Here is a 17,346-nt window from a genome sequence, read left to right on the forward strand (position 1 = left end):
TTCAGCTCTGTTCTGCTTTCCATGGTTTCTTTTCCGGGGGGGGGGGCGCAGTGGGGGTGGGTTTGTGAGGACGACAATCACAACAAGCGACCCTGGGAAGCAAAAAAAAAAAAACAGGAGAAAAGGCTATTTTCAAGGAATGTTATCATTATTTAATTTTATTATTTAATTTTACCATTATTAAATAATGTTATCATTATTTAATCATGATAATTTATCATGATTTATCATGATTTATCCCTTCAATGTTTTTAAAACAAGCCCAAATGGAAAGAAAAGCAAGAAACTGCAAAACCCTTGAGTTCTGGGGAAGGTATGGAATTGACTTTTCCTGTTTTCCCCTCCGCTGCCTGTGCAGGTAGTCCTCGACGTACAACAGCTCATTTAGTGACCATTCAACGTTACGCCAACGCTGGAAAAAGGGACTTATGTTATGACCAGTTTTCACACACATCCCCATGGTCAGGTCATCCAAATTCAAACGCTTGGCAACTGGCTCGTATTTATGACGGTGGCAGTGTCCCGCGATCACACGATCCCATTTTGTGGATAAAATGGAGAGAGAGAGAGAGGAAGGAAAGAAACACAAGAGGGAAGGAGGGAGGGAGGGAGGGAGGGAGGGAGGGAGGGAGGAAGGAAGGAAGGAAGGAAGGAAGGAAGGAAGGAAGGAAGGAAGGAAGGAAGGAAGGAAACACAGGAAAGAGGGAGGGAGGAAACACAGGAGGGAGAGAAGGAGGAAAGAAGGAAGGAAGGAAGCACAGGAGGGAGGGAAGGAGGAAAGAAGGAAGGAAGGAAACACAGGAAGGAGGGAGGAAGGAAGGAAACACAGGAGGGAGGGAAGGAAGAAAGGAAGGAAGGAAGGAAGCACAGGAGGGAGGGAAGGAGGAAAGAAGGAAGGAAGGAAACACAGGAAGGAGGGAGGAAGGAAGGAAGCACAGGAGGGAGGGAAGGAGGAAAGAAGGAAGGAAGGAAATGATGCGATATGGCAGGAGGAGGAGGAGGAGGAGGAGGAGGAGGAGGAGGAGGAGGAGGAGGAGGAGGAGAAGAAGAAGAAGAAGAAGAAGAAGAAGAAGAAGAAGAAGAAGAAGAAGAAGAAGAAGAAGAAGAAGAAGAAGAAGAAGAAGAAGAAGAAGAAGAAGAAGAAGTGTTTTCTTCTTCAGCCTGGAAGGAAACACAGGAAAGAGGGAGGGAGGGAGGAAACACAGGAGGGAGAGAAGGAAGAAAGGAAGGAAGGAAGGAAGGAAGGAAGGAAGGAAGGAAGCACAGGAGGGAGGGAAGGAGGAAAGAAGGAAGGAAGGAAACACAGGAAGGAGGGAGGAAGGAAGGAAGCACAGGAGGGAGGGAAGGAGGAAAGAAGGAAGGAAGGAAACACAGGAAGGAGGGAGGAAGGAAGGAAACACAGGAAAGAGGGAGGGAAGGAGAAAAGAAGGAAGAAAGGAAACACAGGAAAGAGGGAGGGAAGGAGAAAAGAAGGAAGAAAGGAAACACAGGAAAGAGGGAGGGAGGGAGGAAACAGAGGAGGGCGGGAAGGAGGAAAGAAGGAAGGAAGGAAACACGGAAGGGAGGGAAGGAGGAAGGAACAAAGAAGGGAAGGAAGGAAACACAGGAGGAAGGAAGGAAGGAAGGAAACACAGGAGGGAAGGAGGGACAGAGGAAGGAAGGAAGAAGGAAGGGAGGAAGGAAGGAAACAAAACACAGGAGGGAGGGAGGAAAGAAGGAAGGAAACACAGGAGGGATGGGGAGGAGGGAGGAAGGAAGGGGTAGAAAGGGAAGGAAGGAACTTACTTGGAGGTCATTCAAAAATGCTTGGCTTCCCCCCCCCAAACGTAATATTTTACTTTATACTTTCCTGTAATATACCTCCCCTCTGCCTCTCTCCTTTCTCAAAGCCCCTCTTTGCCCACTAGGCAAAGACAGCTCCCTTCCAACTAAGTTCCGCACCGGTCAGGCCTCGGGTTCAACCAACGCTTGGGTGGCCTTCTCTCGACAAGCCAGGATGCCCGGTCACTGCCCGTTCTACCCCTGGAGGATTCAAGGCCTGGGTCACTCTGGATTGATAGCCAAAGCAGGCCTGGAACCGGTGCCCGGTGGGGAGAGCCAATCAGGCGAGGGCTCCGCAGGATTCCAGGGTCCGGTTGGCAGTTGGATCCCAGGACATGGCGCTTCAGCGGCCCCTAAAAGAGACAAGAAAGAGAAAACTCAGAAATCCAGTCTTTCTTTCAAGTCCCACATCTTCTCGGTCTCCTTAGAGGAAGGTTTTTGTGGCTCCCGATGTTTTCTTTTCTGTGGGAAACAAGTCCAAATGGCTCTTTGAGTGTTTAAGGATGCAGACCCCTGCCTTAGAGGCTAATGGGTTCTCACCACATCCACTAACCATCATGGTTGATTCTGGTTTACGGGAATTGGACAAGCCCAGCCTTATCAGTTGGCCAATCATGGCTTGTGGCTTAACTGGAGAAAGCTACCGGTTAACCATGGTTAAGTCAACCCCCAGCTTTGGAGGAGTCCCGCCCTAAAGCCACCAGCGCTATCCTCAGCCCTTTGACCAGTAAGAAACCAGGATTCAATAGACAAATCATGATCTATTGAAATGGTCTGCCACCCAACTCTCAATTAGACTGCGAAGAAGGTAACCACGAAGCCTTGAAGTGCGCGTTCCGCAGCCCCATGTTTGTAAAATAGTGTAACTGCAGAGGAACACAATTAATGTTAATGCAATCAAATAAAACACAGCAAAACTCTTTATTGGGTTTAAACATTAGCAGAATTGGGAAAGGGCGGTGAAGGGTGCCCTCTGGTGGCCAGATGCAGGTACTGCAGCAGCCAAGAACCAATACGTTGTGTAGACCAGTGGTCCCCAACCCCCGGTCCGCGGACCGGTGCCGGGCCGTGGAGTACCTGGCACCGGGCCGCGCAGCGGCCGGGGGACATGAACGCTGCAGCGCAAAGGCTCCTGGGCCGTGCGCAAAAGCTCCTGGGCCGTGCGCAAAGGCTCCAGGGAAGAGAGCCCCGCGCAGGTACGCACGTGTGGCCCAAAGCCCCCACCCCTGCGCGCGCTCAGCGGGCCACGGTAAAATTATCAAAGGCTGATTGGTCCGCGGCGATAAAAAGGTTGGGGACCACTGGTGTAGACATTAAAAAATCACTACAGATTTAACAGATGAATAGAAATAGAAGAGAAGAGAAGAGAAGAGAAGAGAAGAGAAGAGAAGAGAAGAGAAAATAGAATAGAATAGAATAGAATAGAATAGAATAGAATAGAATAGAATAGAATAGAATAGAATAGAATAGAATAGAATAGAATAGAATTCTTTATTGGCCAAGTATGATTGGACACACAAGGAATTTGTCTTGGTGCATATGCTCAGTGGGGTGACAGTTATTTCTGCCAGTTTAGCATCATCTGCAAATTTGATGAGTTCCCCTTCTATTCCCTCATCTAAGTCATTTGAGGAAGTTGCATAACATTCTCAGAGACTCTTCCCATCCTGCTTACAATCTTTTTGGACTGTTGCCTTCTGGCAGAAGATACAGAACAATTAAAACTGCTTGCTGCCACCAGTAGCCTCCCACCGGCCGGTACGCTCTCATAGAGAGGGGCTCCTCCGGGTGCCGTCGGCCAAATAATGTCGACTGGCGGCCCCCAGGGGGAGAGCCTTCTCTGTGGGGGCACCTACTATCTGGAATGAGCTCCCCCTGGAGATACGGAGGATCCCGGATCTACGTACCTTCCGCCACGCTCTCAAGACCTTTTTATTCTATTAGGCTGGCCTGGCCTAATTTTTCCCTTTTTTCCTTTTTAAAAAGCAGTGAGAACAATTAATCAGTGGAACAACTTTTCCTCCAGAAGTTGTGAATGCTCCAACACTGGAAGCTTTTAAGAAGATGTTAAATAACCATTTGTCTGAAATGGTGTAGGGTTTCCTGCCTAAGCAGGGGGTTGGACTAGAAGACTAGAAGACAATGTCAGCCGGTGGCCCCCAGGATGAGGGCGTTCTCAGTGGCTGCACCAGCCCTCTGGAATGAATTACCCACCGGGCTTCGGACGGCCCCCGACCTCCGCGCATTCCATGCCGAACTGAAGACATGGCTTTTTCAGCAAATTCCCTGATCTGTTATGAGATTTTTAGTTGTTGGGGGTTTTTACATTTGGATGTTTTTAGTTCTATTTATTGTTATATGTTTTTTATATATTAAGAGCCTTGGTAGTACAGTGGTCTAAAGCACCCTGTTATTAAGACCAGCTGCCTACAATGACTGTAGGTTCGAATCTCGCCAAGGCTCAAGGTCGACTCAGCCTTCCATCCTTTCTAAGGCAGGTAAATTGAGGACCCAGTTTGTGGGGGGCAATAAGCTGACTTTGTATAAATATATACAAAAGGATGAAGGCTATTGCTTAACGCATTGTAAGCCGCCCTGAGTCTCCGGAGAAGGGCGGCATATAAATCAAATTTAAAAAAAAAAAAATTCAGTGAGCCGCCCCGAATCCTACGGGAGAAGGGCAGCATAGAAATCTAAGAAAATAAATAAATAAATAAATAAATAAATAAATAAATAAATAAATAAATAAAGGAAGCCATTCTTTTCCCCAAGAAAGACATCTCATTTATTTTAAAAATTAACAAACAAGAGAGTAGAAAAATCTCAACGGCCCCTTCCCTTAAATTGAGGGCACGGATGGGACGTGGGAAGTGACCGCTCTGGTTTTTTTACGCCTCCCGCCATGCAGCCCTTCGAACGGATTCGACTGGTGACGAGACCCCCGGACTTTAATTTTTTTGATGGCCTGCGCAGCCAGAAGGTTCCGGATCTGCAGAAAAGTCTTCTGTTTGGTCTCAGGGATATTCCTGAAGATAAACACGAAGCTAGCGATGCAAAGAGGCCAGAAGAGGAGAAAGCTGTAGGATCCAATCTTATTCTGGAGGGAAAAATTGAGCAAAAAGAGATTGTGCGGTCAGCATAAGGTAGAAGAAAAGGGCCCTCCCGACTGACTCGAAAAAAAACAACAACAGTTTTCTCACCCCCACCCCCACCCAAAAAAACCTCAGAATCAAGCAAAGAAAATGTGGAAATGAGTGACGGCTGACTTCAAGTCTCATATTTCTAAATTTAGGTTTCTAAATTGGATATATAAAGAAATACTCCTTGTGTGTCCAGTCACACTTGGTCAATAAAGAATTCTATTTTGTTCTGTTCTGTTCTGTTCTGTTCCGTTCCGTTCCGTTCCGTCCCGTCCTGTCCTGTCCTTCTACTCTTCTCTACTTTACTCTATTCCTAATTCTATTCTATTCAATTCCATTCTATTCTCCTATCCTTTCCTAGACTTAGTCCTTATTCTATTCCTTATTCTATTCTATTCTACTCTACTCTACTCTACTCTACTCTACTCTATAGTCTTAGTCCTAGTCCTTATTCTATTCTACTCTACTCTACTCTACTCTACTCTACTCTACTCTATAGTCTTAGTCTTAGTCCTAGTCCTAGTCCTTATTCTATTCTACTCTACTCTACTCTACTCTACTCTACTCTACTCTACTCTACTCTACTCTACTCTCCTATTCCTATTCCTATTCCTATTCTATTCTATTCTATTCTATTCTATTCTATTCTATTCTATTCTATTCTATTCTATTCTATTCTATTCTATTCTATTCTATTCTATTCTATTCTATTCTATTCTACTCCTATTCTTATTCCTAGTTCTATTCTAATATATATATATATATATATATATATATATATATATATATATATATATATATATATATATATATATATATATATATATATATATATAAAAATAAAAATAAGGAGTGGACTCAACAACAATCGATTCAGATTCACGTACCTCAACCTGAAGGACAATAACCCCAGTTATAAAATTTAGAAGCCAATGGACAAAACCCCCCAGCATAATTCCTGTCGACCTGGAGGATTGAAGGAACAGTTCAGCTATGATGACATTTGGTAATGGACCTGTAGGAGGAAGAGGGGGAGGAAGAGGGGGAGGGAGAAGAGGGAGAGGAGGAGGAGGTGGGGGACGGGGAGGAGGAGGAAAAGGAGGAGGAAGAGGGAAGAGGAGGATGAGGAGGAGGAGAGGAAGAAGGGGAAGAGGAGGAGGGGAAGGAAGAGGAGGAAAAGGGAAGAGGAGGAAGAGGGAGGAAGAGAGGAAGAAGGAGAAGAGGAGGAGGGGAGGGGAAGGGGAGGGGAAGGAAGAGGAAGAGGAGGATGAGGAGAAGAAGAGGAAGAGGAGGAGGGGAAGGTGGGGGAGGGGAAGGAAGAGGAGGAAGAGGAAGGGGAGAGGAAGAAGAGGTAGAAGGGGAGGAGAAGGTGGGGGAGAGGAAGGAAGAAGGAGGAGGAAGAGGAAGAGGAGGAAGAGAACGAGGAAGAGAAGAGAAAGGGGAAGAGGAGGAGGAAGAGAAGAAGGGGAAGAGGAGGAGAAGGTGGAGAGGGGAAGGAAGAAAAGGAGGCAGAAGAGGAAGAGGAGGAGGAAGAGGAAGAGGAAGAGGAAAAGGAAGAAGAGAAGAGAAATGGGAAGAGGAGGAGGAGGAAGAGAGGGACAGGAGAAGGTGGGGGAGGGAGAGGAAGAAGAGAAGGAGGAGGAAAAGGGGGAGGAAAAGATGGCGGTCAGAGAGGCACACTCTCAATTATCCTCCATATCAATGGGTGGGGGCCCAGTCCCACCCCCTCCCCCCAGATGAAGAGGCTCTACCTGGACCTAATACGTGTCCGAGGAGGAAGATGAGCAGGAAAATATATGTGACGTAAGACAGCCAAGAAACGGTCATCTGTTGGAGGAAGTTTATTTATATTTCTTTATTAAATTTACCTCAGGATCCAGGCCAATTTACCTCACCTCAGGATCCAGGCTAGTCCTGGGAGGCTCCCAATGCCATGAAATCAAAAACATAAGAGCATTAAAATGAACAAGAATCATATTTTTTTTAAAAAAATTACAAACCCAAGGTACAAACGGTGAAATCGTCTAAATTACAGGAGTCCTCGACTTACGACCACAATGGAGCCCCAAAATTTCTATTGTTCAGTGAGTTTTGCCCCCATTTTTATGACCTTCGTTGCCACCGTTGTTGAGTGAATCACTCCAGTTGATAAGTTAACAACTCGGTTGTTAAGTGAGTCTGGCTTCCCTTTTGGTCGCAAAAAGGGAGCATGTGACACACACACACACACACACCCGGGATGCTCAACCATCATAAATTTGAATCAGTTGTCAAGCAACTGACTTTTGATCAGTCAGGTAGAGGTAGATATTTCTCTCTCTGGGCACGATGAGAATATATATCTGCTGAACAAAACTCCCCATTGGAAACAGGAAAGGCATCCGGCCAGTAAACACTCAACTCCATTCAGTTGCCCAGACTTCACCCCGCAAGGGATTATGGGGTCATTAAATGATGATGATGATCTCACGCTTTGCTATCTCGGACCCTCCGAAGTTGGTCACCCCAATCTGAGACAATCAAAGTGATGGACCAGTAAATTTGGCCAGAAGACACAACAAACTCCCCCACCACCACCACAATAACTCCACCACAAACTCTCAAGTTTGCGGTTGGGATGAATTTTCACATTTTTAAAACAAAGCCCTCGCCCCCCCAAATCCAGCAGAAAATATTGGGGCGCGTTCGGCCTGTTGGGTTGGTTTTCTTTCCCCCCCAAAAAAAGGTGTCACGATTTTTGGAGAAGTTTCAATGGCATACCTGAAGTTCCTGAGATATAGTCAAGAGGACACAGAAGGTGCTACAGATGCCAAATCCCAGCAGGATTAAGAGTCTTCGGCCCAAGCTGTCGACGCTATAGGACTACAGGGTAGAAAGTCCAAGATTGAAAAGGAGGCTAAACCACGTTTCTTTTCAACCATGGTTTGTCAAACAAGCCATTGACCGCCTGGGAGTGGTCATCACTCTAAAGCCGCGGTCTCCTTACCTTGGCTATTTGAAGAAGTGTGGACTTCGACTCCCAGAATTCCCTAGCCGGCGTGCAGAATTCTGGGAGTTGAAGTCCACACATGGCTAAGGTTGGGAAACCCTGTCTTGAAGCAAAGAGACCATCATGGGGTGAAGCCTGAATCAAGGTTTGGAATCACGATGGAACAAGCCATGATCTATGGAGATTCTCAATCCTCCAGGTCATGGTGTTTTTTTTCTCAAGAGGCCAGGGGACTTTCTGGTTTTTCTTGAAAGACTTTCCACTTCTCACCATAGGTGGGCTTCAAAATGCCCACTATGACCAACAGTTGCTGGGTTGGTCATAGTGAGCGTGGCTGAGTTGGCCTCCTTTACCACAGCGGAGGGGGGGGCGTTTTGGCCCTCCCCAGGCTCCGGATGCTTTTCTTGAGCCTCCAGGAGAGCGAAAATGGCCTCCCCAGGCTCCGGAGGCGCGTTTTTTGCACTCCCCGAGCCTTTGTGCACGCCCTGCACTTACCTGCATCCAAAACGGGCCGCGTGGGGACTCCTGGGAGAGGAGGGGTGGACGGGGCCAGCCAGGAGTGGGATTTGGGGGTTCTCCGAACTGCACGGAATCAATAGCTAGAGGTTCTCCCGAAACCCTTGCAAACCCCCAGTGGCCCACCCTTGCTTCTCACCCAAGAAGCTTCTTTGGCTCTGACTGGATGGTTTTCTGGACTGAAACCCTATTGGATCTGAATGAAACTGGCCCAGGAGAAGCCCCCTCGATAGAAATACGGAGGTGGGAAAACTCACCACAAATAATAAGGTCAGGAGGACAAACGTGGAACACACGATGATGATGTACCGAGATTTGTATCCATTCAGCCACTTGGTTCGGTAGATGTACTCGGTGTAATAATACACCTGGGAAGAGAACACGACCGCCAACAATTGTGTTTGATCTCGGGGGTTGGGGGCGAGTGTGTGTGTGTGTATGGCCGGGGGGGGCATGGCCAGCATGATGTCACTCGTGCCAGGGGGGGAGCACCTGTGGTGGCCCGAGTGCTCTGCCAGTGAAAATGGGCTCCCGAGCTCCGTTTTTGGCTGTGACGGCATCCTGCAAAACTCTGTCAGCGACAACAGAACTTGGGAGGGCAGCCCATATGTGCCAGATCTAAGCACCCTGCGGACTGGGATATGCCCCCCTTGCTTTGAGTTCGACACCCCTCCTCTGGGGGCTACCCCTAATTCGAAAGCATCAGAAAACCCTCCATAATTTCTGATATGCCATGCAGTGGTGGGATTCAAATAATTTAACAATCGGTTCTCTGCCCTAATGACCGGCTGGGTGGGCGTGACCATGGTGGGCATGGCCAGGGGTGTGTGACAGGCAGCACCTCCCTCACGCCCTGTTTTGGGCCTAGTAGGCCTCCCTGAAGCCTCCTGGGAGCGAAAACAGGCCTAGGAAGCCTCCTGGGATCCCAGCAGGATTAAGAGTCCCTGTTGGGCCTAGGAGGCTTCTCTGCACTTACCTGGGAGCCAAAATGGGGCACATGGGGACTCCTGGAAGGGGCAGGGTGGGGCAGGGCCAGTTTGCAGTTTAACTACCAGCTCGCCCGAACCGGTTGAATTCCACCACTGATGCCATGGTGCCAACATTGAAGTTCTCCAGATGTTTCAGAACTTCATTTTCCAGACCCCCCTGGCCACCATAGGCAAGGTGGGATGGGAACTGGGGTCATCGTAGCCCCCCCAAATCTCTTGAGGGGGCTGGTGGTTTGTAGCAGGATGGGGCGGAGAATCCAGATGGCCAATTGGCAGGTCCCGGAGTCTTCCCTCTCCTCCCCTCAAGCCAGCCCCAGCCTGGGCCTTACAGCGTTGACCCCTGTGAATTGTTGACCGGCCATCAGGAGGATAACATAAATGATCTGCTTCCGTAGACCTTTGTATCTAAGCCGGTTCAACACGCTCAGTTCTTTTTCTTCCATCTCAGCTATATCTTCTTGATGAAGTTCCTCGATCTCTTCCTGAACGTCCTCCTTGGCTCGTAGGACCCTCAAGACTGTGGGGGACAGGAGGGGAAAACGGGCAAAAAGGACGCCCCAAAAAAACATGTTAGTAGACCTACTACACCAGGGGTCAGCAATCTGTGGCTCTGGAGCCGCAATGTGGCTCTTTCACCCCTCTGCTGCGGCTCCCTGTCACTCAAAATATCACTCACAGCTGCCAATGTGTGACACTTGCCGGCACGTGATTTATTGAGCTTTTCAACCCCCGGTAGGCCAACCATGGATAAATCCACGAGAAGAAAAGTTTCAGAAGAAAACAGAACATTTAATTTGATTACATATGCTAGTTTTGTGGCTGCTCAAGAAATAGTCAGGCACGGGAAGGTTTTTGTGGCTACCAGTGTTTTCTTTTCTGTGGGAAACGGGTCCAAATGGCTCTTTGAGTGTTTAAGGTTGCAGGCCCCTGTACTATGCAAACGTTCAAAACCCAGCCCACATCATCAAAATAATAGCAAACCCTCTGCAACAATCCAAATTCTTTCTGAGACCAGTTATGGAACATCTTGAGATGTTTGTATCTCGTGGCTGAATGGGATCTGGCTTCTTGGGACTGAAACATCTGTCTACTCCATTGCTCGAGCAGCAGACCCTTACAGAATCATAGAATGGCAGGGGCTGCCCCAAAGAAGAGGGAGTCAAGCTATTCTCCAAAGCACCTGAAGGCAGGACAAGAAGCAACGAGTGGAAACTAATCAAGGAGAGAAGCAACTTAGAACTAAGGAGGAATTTCCTGACAGTTAGAAGAATTAATCGTGGAACAACTACTTGCCTCCAGAAGTTATGAATGCTCCAACACTGGAAGTTTTTAAGAAGATGTCGGATAACCATTTGACTGAAATGGTGTAGGGTTTCCTGCCTGAGCAACGGGTTAGACTAGGAGACCTCCAAGGTCCCTCCCAACTCTGTTATTCTGTTATTATTATACCTTGTCTTGCTTTCTCCTCGTTCTTCCTCTGAATCAACAGGAAGCGTGGACTTTCGGGGAACTTGGGCAGGATGAAGAGCTGGAACACCGCAAGAATCCCAGTTAAACTCAGCAAGATGGCCCATTCTGCATCAGGAGAAGAAACCAAGTCACCAACATGGCCCCATCCCTGAACCCTGGCTAGATATCCCAACCTGCCCTTCCGACTTACTTTTATGGGAACCTAGGAGCTCATGAAGGCCAAGGATCTGCGAGAACAGGACCCCGCTAGCAACGGCAACCATCGCCATGGTCATGATGCCCCCTCTTAAATTTCGGGGAGCGATTTCGGCAAGGTACAACGGTACAGCACAGGAGAGGATCCCTGGTTTAAAGTGGGAGACAGAGAGGAGCCTAATGATCTCCAGGCGAAGCGGGAGACAGAGAGGAGCCTAATGATTTCTGGGTGAAGTGGGAGACAGAGAGGAGCCTAATGATTTCCGGGTGAAGTGGGAGACAGAGAGGAGCCTACAGATTTCCGGGCGAAGTGGGAGACAGAAAGGAGCCTACTGATTTCTGGGCGAAGTGGGAGACAGAGAGGAGCCTACTGATCTCCGGGTGAAGTGGGAGACAGAGAGGAGCCTACTGATCTCCGGGTGAAGTGGGAGACAGAGAGGAGCCTACAGATTTCCGGGTGAAGTGGGAGACAGAGAGGAGCCTAATGATCTCCGGGTGAAGTGGGAGACAGAGAGGAGCCTACAGATTTCCGGGCGAAGTGGGAGACAGAGAGGAGCCTACTGATCTCCGGGTGAAGTGGGAGACAGAGAGGAGCCTACAGATTTCCGGGCGAAGTGGGAGACAGAGAGGAGCCTACTGATTTCCGGGCGAAGTGGGAGACAGAGAGGAGCCTACTGATCTCCGGGTGAAGTGGGAGACAGAAAGGAGCCTACAGATTTCCGGGCGAAGTGGGAGACAGAGAGGAGCCTACTGATCTCCGGGTGAAGTGGGAGACAGAGAGGAGCCTAATGATCTCCGGGCGAAGTGGGAGACAGAGAGGAGCCTACTGATTTCCGGGCGAAGTGGGAGACAGAGAGGAGCCTACTGATCTCCGGGCGAAGTGGGAGACAGAGAGGAGCCTACTGATCTCCGGGTGAAGTGGGAGACAGAGAGGAGCCTACAGATTTCCGGGCGAAGTGGGAGACAGAGAGGAGCCTAATGATCTCCGGGTGAAGTGGGAGACAGAAAGGAGCCTACAGATTTCCGGGCGAAGTGGGAGACAGAGAGGAGCCTACTGATCTCCGGGTGAAGTGGGAGACAGAGAGGAGCCTACAGATTTCCGGGCGAAGTGGGAGACAGAGAGGAGCCTAATGATCTCCGGGCGAAGTGGGAGACAGAGAAGCCTACTGATTTCTGGGTGAAGTGGGAGACAGAGAGGAGCCTAATGATCTCTGGGTGATGTGAGAATCAGCTATCAGCTTTAGACTCACGTCTAAAAAGTTCTGGGGTTCAAGGCTACAAATTCACATTGGGAACCCGAAAGGGGAGGTGGAACCCCAATGCTAACCCTGGTTCTATATCCAGGCCCCCAAAGAGGTTGGGTTCTCTACCAACTTGTCGAGATGCTCAGAGAAAGTTGGATGTTATCGCAACAATGGGGCTAGTCTTTTTAAGTGGGGAGACAGGAAGAACCCCCAAAGCTGACGTTTGCAGATGCTCGCTTTGCCCATTGTGTATTTTACGCAACAAGCCCGCATCCAGTCCTCTGCTATCAAAATGAGACATTGATGGACACTTCACTTCGCTCCTTCTTACCTGAGCAGATCCCGCTGAGCAGGCGTGAAAATATGGTGTAGTCGTAAGTGTGGACGATGGTTGAAAACCCCAAAAAGATGGCGGAAATGAAAGCTAAGAGGTTTGTTATCACTAGGGTACCCTTCCTGAAAGAAAAATAGACGTACAGGAAGTCCTCGACTTACGACAGTTCGTTTAGTGACCGTTCAAAGTTACAACAGTACTGTTCACTTAACAACTCTGGCAAGAGTGGTCATAACATGAGGCCAAACCCACTTAACAACCGTCTTCCTTAGCAGCAGGAATTTCGGGCTCCCTTGTGGTTGTAGATACACACTTGACAATTGGTCTTCTTTCTAACTACCCTGTTTCTCCAAAAATAAGACCCAACTGGAAAATAAGCCCTAGCATGATTTTTCAGGATGCTCGTAAAATAAGCCCTATCCCAAAAATAAGCCCCAGTTAAGATTGTCAGCAGACGGAGGTGTTTAGTACTGTATTCCCCCAAAATAAGACCCAACTGGAAAATAAGTCCTAGCATGATTTTTCAGGATGCTCGTAATATAAGCCCTACCCCCAAAATAAGCCCCAGTTAAGATCGTCAGCCAGATGGATGCATTTAATACCGTATTTTCCCCAAAATAAGACCTACCCAGAAAATAAACCCTAATGCGTCTTTTGGAGCAAAAAATAATACAAGACCCTGTCTTATTTTCGGGGAAACACAGTATGGTTTATTTACTGGGGAACTGGCTCCCCCATAACCTGACTCTTTTTTTGGGGGGGGGGCGGGAAATCAAGAATTGGAAAAAGGGACGAATCTGAATTTGAATCTTAGGGATTTTTAAAAGAAGCCATGGTTTATATAGGTTGCCGACACGGCGTTGCAAAGGACGATCCCGGAGCCAAACCAAGATAATCAAGCCACGCACGTCCGAGAGATCAAAAGGATTTCTTTCTGAAATGAAGGATTCCTCCCCCCCCTTTTTTTTTAATCCCAGGGACAAGGGGAAGGTCCGTCTCAGAAGCGCAAATGCAAGATTTAATCCGTAAAATAAAAATTAAAAAGCTTGGATCAACGAGGATGGATTTACAGTTACGGAGGGTGTTGGGGACAACCGAAGAGGGCAGATTTATTCCACCTGGTGTCTCGTATTATTATTACCTGCCGCAGGTATCAGCCATGGGGCAAACCATAAGAGATCCAGTGACGCCTCCCAGAGAGTAGATCACATTGGTCAAAGTCAAGAGGAAATTCATAGTATTCTGATTCTCCTTCTTCTTCATCTTCAGAGTGATGTTGTAGTCTTCTTGGATCAGCTGGACAGAAAATGGCACGCTCAGCAGCAGCAGAAATGGGCCGACCCTTTGGATTTCTGGGGACCCTTTTACAAAGGGAAATGGGGCAGGGGGGGGTGGTGGGATCTGGTACCTGAACCCCACAGGCAGGGGTGAAATCCAGCAGGTTCTGACAGGTTCTGGAGAACCGGGAGCGGAAATGTTGAGTAGTTTGGAGAACCGGCAAATACCTACCTCTGGCTGGCCCCAGAGTGTGGTGGGATTGGAGATTTTGCAATATCCTTCCCCCAGTGGGGAGGGAATGGAGATTTTGTAGTATCCTTCTCCCAGGAGTGGGGTGGGAATGGAGATTTTACAGTATCTTTCCCCCACAGTGGGGAGGAAATAGAGTTTTTGTAATATCCTTCCCCTGGAGTGGGGAGGGAATGGAGATTTTGTAGTATCCTTCCCCTGGAGTGGGGTGGGAATGGAGATTTTGCAGTATCCTTCCCCCAGTGGGGAGGGAATGGGGATTTTGCAGTACCCTTCCCCTGGAGTGGGGAGGGAGTGGGAATTTTGCAGTATCCTTCCCCCAGAGTGGGGTGGGAATGGGGATTTTGCAGTACCCTTCCCCTGGAGTGGGGAGGGAGTGGGAATTTTGCAGTATCCTTCCCCCGGAGTGGGGAGGGAATGGGGATTTTGCAGTATCCTTCCCCCAGAGTGGGGAGGGAATGGGGATTTTGCAGTATCCTTCCCCTGGAGTGGGGCGGGAATGTGGATTTTGCAGTATCCTTCCCCTGCCACGCCCACCAAGCTACGCCCACCAAGCCACGCCCACAGAACCGGTAGTTTTAAAAAAATGTGAATTCCACCACTGCCCACAGGGCACCACTTACCGATGCGGGATGGTTCACCACCCAGAGATTGTAACCATATTGGAAAGAGGACCCAAAGGTTAAGATGATTGTCATGGTCATCAGAGGCCTGGTCAGTTCCTGCCAAGAGGGAAAGAGGGAAAGAGAGAGAGAGAGAGAGAAGGAGAGGGGGGGTCAGAAGCCTAGCAGTCATGGCCAGGGGGAGCCAGGTTGGGGTGGGTCAAGGCTTCCAAGGGAGGGGAGGTCTTAGCTTCAGCTAAGACAGCAACAGAAAGCGATGGGAGTTGAGCCTGTAGTTTCGTTTTTTCTTTCTTTCTTTCTTGGATTTAGATTTATATTTTTATCAGGGAGAGAATACAGAATACAAGACCGAATTACAAGAGTTGGTTGGAAGGGACCTGATAGGTCATCTAGTCCAACCCCCTGCTCACACCATTTCTGACAGAGGGCAGTGCAGTCTCTTCTTGAAAGGAGGGAGGGAGGGAGGGAAGGATAAAATGGAGGGAAGAAGGAAGAAAAGAAGGAAGGAAGGAATAAATGGAGACAAGTAGAGAGGGAGGGATAAAATGGAGGGAGGGAAGGATAAATGGGGAGAAGTAGAGAGGGAGGGAAGGATAAAATGAAGGAAGGAAGGAAGGGAGACAAGTAGAGAGGGAGGGAAGGATAAAATGGAGGGAGGGAGGGATAAATGGGGAGAAGTAGAGAGGGAGGGAAGGATAAAATGGAAGGAAGGAAGGAAGGAATACATGGAGAGAAGTAGAGAGGGAGGGATAAAATGGAGGGAGGGAGGCATAAATGGAGAGAAGTAGAGAGGGAGGGAACGATAAAATGGAGGGAGAGGCATAAATGGAGAGAAGTAGAGAGGGAGGGAAGGATAAAACGGAGGAAGAAAGGAAAGAAGGACGGATGGACGGACGGACGGACGGACGGATAGAAGGAAGGAAGGGATAAATGGAGTAGAGAGGGAGGGAAGAATAAAATGGAGGGAGGGAAGGATGATGGATGGAAGGAAGGAAGGAAGGAAGGAAAAAGGACAAACCACACCACCAATAAAACAGCAAATGCATAGCATTGCGTTCACGCTTCCAGCTTCCCTTAAGTAATTCTCTTAAATTAAAAACAAAAGTAAAACATACGTTGTGGTTTTCCGTGGATCTGATTCTACTGCTTGGAAGATTACAAGGGATGTTTTTAATTAATTTTTTTTTTAAAAAAACAAAACTTCCAAATATTTATTTTAACAAGTGACCCATACCCAAACGTTCAAACGTGGGAAGCAAAACCTACTACGCAACTCCAAGAAAGATTAAACCTTTCAAAGTTTCTAAAGAAACTTTAAAGAGCGGCTGTGGCTAAAATGCAGCTCTTATATATAAATATCATCAGCCACTATCCAATAAATCCCCCTTTTTTTTTTGACCCTTCTAAAGTCACCGTCTTTTCAATTTTAAGAGGCTCTCTTAAAGGACTGGCATGGAAATCAATCGATCGTCGCGTTTTCCCACTTCAGAGCAGGCGTTTTCCCTAAACAATTATTTTTTTTCTATTCTATTTTTGCACGCCACAGGTGGCTAGTCCTCATGAGGCAGGTGAGAAGGCACAACCAGGTTGTCCCCTTGCCAAAAATACAGGTAGTCCTCGACTTACCGCAGTTGGCTTCCTGACTGTTCCAAGTCGCAACAGCATTGAAAAATGGGACTTACGACCGTTTTTCAAAGTTACGACCTTTGCAGCATTCCCCCAGGGTCACATGATCAAAATCCAGAATGCTTGGCAACTGACATGTACTTATGACAGTTGCAGTGTTCCCGCTCTTTGGCGACCTTCCGACGAGCAACGTCCACAGAAGCGAAGCCAGATTTCGCGCTTAACGGACGTGTTACTAACCCCATCAACCGCCGTGATTCATTTAACGACGACGGCAAGGTAAGGTCGACAAAAGGGGGACAAAATTCACTTCGCAAAGGTCTCCCTTTAGCGACGGAAGCGTTGGGCTCAGTGGGGGTCGTAAGGTCGAGGACTCCCTGCCTTGGAAATCCGCGTTCGGGATAATGCACGAAGGGGGGCTCACGACACGCCTCCACGGAACGACTCACCGCCTCGACGCGACGAGAGCAAAAACCCAGCTCTCACCTGATTGAGATACCTTGGGCTCATCTGTTTGGCCTTTTCTGGATCTAGATCCATAGCTTTGCGGGGGGGAACGAGGATTCGAACTCGAGACTCCTTGACAATACAGCTCCCTCTAATTTAAGAGATTAAAACAAAACAAAAAAAACAGACTTTTTAAACTGGATTATCAACCTGACATCCAGCTCAGGCCTCTGGAAAGCTCAGAAGACAAGCCGGATTTTCCTTTGCCTTTCCCTGATTTCTTTTTTGCCCCTTCCCCAGTTTTTGCGGGTAGACTGCTCCTGGATGGGGAAGCCCCATCTCCCTTAGCAGGGGGGGAAAAAAGAAAACACAGCTACCAACCGGCCCTTTGGCTGTGGATCGTTGGAAAGATTGTTGGATTCCAA

The 17,346-nt window shown here is 48.2% G+C and overlaps 1 protein-coding gene and 1 pseudogene across 1 annotated transcript; both read right to left on the minus strand.

Annotated features, from left to right (window-relative positions):
* The window catches only part of LOC139326157 (solute carrier family 2, facilitated glucose transporter member 5-like), a 31,690-nt pseudogene extending 29,310 nt beyond the window's left edge, over positions 1-2,380 (minus strand).
* A 2,280-nt stretch (positions 2,381-4,660) lies between these two features.
* Positions 4,661-17,014, minus strand: LOC139325990 (solute carrier family 2, facilitated glucose transporter member 5-like). The gene is made up of 12 exons (XM_070956064.1): positions 16,961-17,014; positions 14,849-14,947; positions 13,840-13,994; positions 12,696-12,820; positions 11,116-11,268; positions 10,905-11,030; positions 9,785-9,972; positions 8,724-8,834; positions 7,722-7,823; positions 6,713-6,788; positions 5,849-5,976; positions 4,661-4,918 (listed from the first exon to the last, which is right to left on the minus strand). The coding sequence occupies exons 1-12, from the start codon at positions 17,012-17,014 to the stop codon at positions 4,661-4,663; spliced, it is 1,575 nt and encodes a 524-aa protein (XP_070812165.1).
* Between the last annotated feature and the right edge of the window lie 332 nt (positions 17,015-17,346).

This window comes from Pituophis catenifer, unplaced genomic scaffold, assembly GCF_029215685.1.
Source record: "Pituophis catenifer annectens isolate HBS135680 unplaced genomic scaffold, rPitCat1.0.hap2 SCAF_18, whole genome shotgun sequence".
Classification (NCBI taxonomy): Eukaryota; Metazoa; Chordata; class Lepidosauria; order Squamata; family Colubridae; genus Pituophis; species Pituophis catenifer.